Raw genomic sequence first — 4,327 nt, 5'->3', positions numbered from 1 at the left:
CAGATAGCCCATTGTGTAGCTTTGTGCTTAATTACAAACAAACAGAAATTATTCATTCAAAGAACTGAAACTAAATCACAATTTTATCATTTTACTTTATATTAATTGCAGTAGAGATTACGTGATATTATTAAATTTTATGTTCTGGATCAGAAACTGTTTTAAATACTATGTGTCTAGAGTTGAAATAAACCTTCAACATTTATTACGTAATACGCTCGCCAATGAAATAAAATGGCCTGGGTTTTTATCAAATACAAGTTTGGTTTTGAATTTCGCACAAACTATACGAGGGCTATCTATGCTATTTGTCCTTAATTTGGCAGTGAAAGACTAGAGGGAAAACAAGCTTGTCATCACCACCCACCGTCAACTCTTGGGCTACTCTCTATCAACGAATAGTGGGGTTGACGTCACATTATAACGCCCCCACGGCTGAAAGCATATTTGGTGGAACAGGAATTCTAACCCGCGACTCGCATATTGAGAGTCGAGCTCCATAGCCACTTGGCCATGCCAGGCCTTCAACTATAAGAGATGAGATATTGTTGGCCATAAAAGATAATTCAGATCATGTTATATATATATATATTCTGTGGAGTCTATTCGATTCTGAAAGTGGGGAGGCGCAGGGATATGGTCTTGGGGAAGAGGCGTAAGTTTTTTTTCATCATATTACATATTTTGAAAGAATGCACACTTCAACAAATCTATTGCTATAGTACTTGAAAAAGTATGGAACACGGGTTAAAGTAAAGGGAAAGGCTTATTAAAAACAACATAATTACTTTCTTGTTAACCGTGCATAAATACATTTTTCAAATAACAATTAATGCAATCTAAATACTGTTAATGCAAGTACTCTCTAATATAGTATAATACAATATTCAAAACTCACTAAATACCATGTGTTAAATAACACGTTATCAAACAACACTGACACTTCAATTCATCACAAAGCCGGTTGTACAAGTTATACTAAAATACTCCGAATAAAGTTTAGTTTAAACTCGGACTTTTTTCCCCTTTAACTATGTATCAAACTGTCGCGATTTGCTATTTCATCAAAAATTTTACACAGTTCGAAAAATACTATCTCTGGAGTGGTTTCTGCTAATACAATTTTTACCTTGGTCCCAAAATAGTTAAGAATAGATAAGATTTGTTTTTGGAAACCTTCTATACTTTTTTCAGTTGTTTCGTTTTCGTATGTTCTTCCACTTTCTTTTGATTTTTTCTTTAATCTTGTTTTCATGGTTTCTTCAGAAACTTTGAAATAAATAATTATGGAACCTTCAACGACTTCAGATTCGAACATCTTTGCTTGATCAACATCCTCTGGAAATCCATCAAGGATAAATCCCTTGGTAAAAGAAAGTTGGCATAACATAGTTTCTTTCAAAATATGAAGTACAATTTCATGAGGTATATTTTGTCCTCCTGTGACTTTCTCTTCCAAATACTGTGCTCTTGGTGATCCAAAGCAAATTTCTTCTCTCAAGAGGTCACCAATAGAAATATGACTAAAGTTATACTTTCTGGCCAAAAGTGCACACTGTGTTCTTTTTCCTGATCCTGGACCTCCAATGACAAAAAATACAAGATGATGTTCCTTGCGCAAAGGAGAAATATCAATTGGATCTGGAAACAGCTCTTTTTGAATTTTTCTTACTTCAAAATTAACAATGAATTGGTCCAATACTTTCTCGACCTCAATAAATAAATCATCGGGATTTTCTTCCGCTGATTTTTTTACTGTTTTTTCTTGATAAAATTCAAGGACCGGTTCTGTTTTCCAATGAAAGTTCTGTATTCTTTTTTTTATTGTCTCTTCATTATCATCCACTCTTCCACTTGTTTCACCGCGTTTCATCAATCTCTTCATCATTGTCTCATCTGAAATTTCAAAGTAGAGTACCATACTACATTCGGCAACAGTGATTTCAAATAACTTGGCCTGTTCAATTTCGCGAGGAAAACCATCCAATAAAATACCTTTGCATATGGACAGATTAATATGCTCCTCCATTGCTTTTTTAAGAAGACTCAAAACAAGTTCTGAAGACACCAATTCTCCATTCTTTATATTTTTTTCTATAATCTGACCTGTTGAAGAGCCTGATTTTATTTCATGGCGTAATAAGTCTCCAGTAGCTAAATGAACGAAACCGTATTTTTCAGATATTTTTACACATTGTGTTCCTTTCCCAGAACCTGGACCCCCGATCACAAAAATGATTGGCTTTTTGAATTCTTCAAAATGTCTAGAACCAAGGCTCTCTTTTTCAACATGAGAAGAAGATGAATCTTGTACGTCAGTTTTGTTTTCCACTATACTCTTATCAATCTTGCGCTGAATTTCTTGGGAGCTGAGACTTTTAATGGCTGAAATCAAGCTGCTAATATTATCATCGCGTTGAGTTGTACAGTTTATTCTTACAAATGTGCCTTGGTTTTCATAATATTCTATAACAGGAAACATTTTTTCTTCAAATCTTTGTAACTCAGCATCAACAGCTTGAAGAAGACCGGAATCTATATCAGTTTGAAGAATTTTCCGTAAGTATTCTTCTTCAAAATCTAAAGAGATAACACCACGAATTACACTTTTTAGACATTGCTGTGACTCACATTCCAAAATATCACTTTTGTTCCGTGGAAAACCTGTAATAAGTACCACTCTATTTTCCTTACAAGCAACTAATCTGTTTTGAAGTTGATCTATAACAGAACAACAAGGAACCAAGGTGATATTTGAAAAATCTTCCACAGTCGTTTGACGCTTAAGTATTGAATACGCTGAGACATGTATGATGGTATCTTGCTTGTCCGATACTTCCCGACAGAGATCTTCGATTTCGGAATGAGCAACCCCTAAAATAAAAATCACTGAAAAATCTAGGGGTGCTCCTGAATAGCACGTTTCTTTGTGCAAGTCATCACTGTACCTATTTACATCATTAGTAAAAGAAGTGAGTGCTTTACCAAATGCACTATCCTTTCTGGGGACCTTGTTCATTCGAGATAAAGAAACACCTTGTTCAGAAACCTCATACAAATTATTCTGACTACATGAAGATAATGGTTGCAACGTCCTTAACCGGGGATGTAGGCGAGAAATAAATGAATTCCAGTAGCACCTCTTTACCTCACCAGTTCTAATTTTCGACAAGCACTGCTGCAAAAATTGTATGTGATCACCAGGTCTGTGAAACATGAGACCAACCATCATGCTTTCAAAAAGCTGCGGAATCTCTCGTCTAGCTAAATATGAATTAACTTCTTCATATGAAGTCATATTTTAATTATTTGCATAAAACGGTAACGCATCTTTCAATTCTGTTGTTACAATGACTGAAGAATGTCAGGACTGATCGATCTTGGTCTCATACGCGTGCGTTACTGCTTATCTGAACTCTAGAGGGCGTTAAAAGTTCGTGACGCTAGTTCAACATAAATTTTCGATAAAATATTTACTTTAAAGTTGTAGAAGTAAAACTTAACTTTACTCTTTCGGTGTTGCAAGGCTAAGCTGCCAGGTCAGAAATCTCTAGGATTCAAGTATGGCCGGCCTTAATTAACATTCACATTTTCGATCCGCTAAGAGTATCTTATTACTTCTGTTTGTCATACAATGCAAAGAAAATAAGTCACAATGAAAACGACTTAGAATTTATTCGTTCAAATAACTGAAACTAAAGCAAAATATTGTAATTTTACTTTGTACTGGCTGCAATAAAGATTATTTGATATTATTAAATTTTGGGTTTTAGAAAAGAACTTATTTTAAATATTATGCGTCTACAGTTGAAATATGCCTTAAGTTTTTGTTAAGTAATGAGCTCGCCATTAGAATAAAATAGCTTGGATTTTTATCAACTATAAGAGATGAGATACCGCTGGACGCAAAACACAATTCAGATCATATCATACATAACATCTGTGGCGACTCCTGGATTCTGAAAGTGGAGAGGCACAGTTGGGAAAGTGTCGAAGTCTTTTCTGAGTTTTTCAAGTACAAACTTAATCCATAATTTAAACACGTTACAAGTTGATAAAACAAAATACATAAATCAAATTTAAAGACGCAAAGTAAAAGTAAAAAAAAAACTCCAAAAATGGATATCTTTGCTATGGAGCTATCAAAACCGCATGTTTAAAATTATAAGCTTTTAGACTTAGTGCTGAGCCACTGGGGTCCCAAAATAAAAGAATGTACAAATAAGTTAGAAATACATATACATCCAAAATAACTATGAAACTAAAAAAATTACAGTTAACGTCAATTAGAAGGATTTATACAATATTTACAGTTCTGAGGTTATGG

The 4,327-nt window shown here is 34.2% G+C and overlaps 1 protein-coding gene across 1 annotated transcript; it reads right to left on the bottom strand.

Moving 5' to 3' along the window:
* Positions 1-370: 370 nt before the first annotated feature.
* On the bottom strand, positions 371-3,353 carry LOC106470292 (adenylate kinase isoenzyme 5-like). Its single transcript, XM_013930837.2, has one exon. It carries the CDS (start codon positions 3,296-3,298, stop codon positions 1,028-1,030), a length of 2,271 nt encoding a protein of 756 aa, XP_013786291.1. The 5' UTR covers positions 3,299-3,353; the 3' UTR covers positions 371-1,027.
* Between the last annotated feature and the right edge of the window lie 974 nt (positions 3,354-4,327).

The sequence above is a fragment of the Limulus polyphemus genome, unplaced genomic scaffold (assembly GCF_000517525.1).
Source record: "Limulus polyphemus unplaced genomic scaffold, Limulus_polyphemus-2.1.2 Scaffold3927, whole genome shotgun sequence".
Lineage (NCBI taxonomy): Eukaryota > Metazoa > Arthropoda > Merostomata > Xiphosura > Limulidae > Limulus > Limulus polyphemus.
This window is presented reverse-complemented; position numbering and strand designations above follow the sequence as displayed.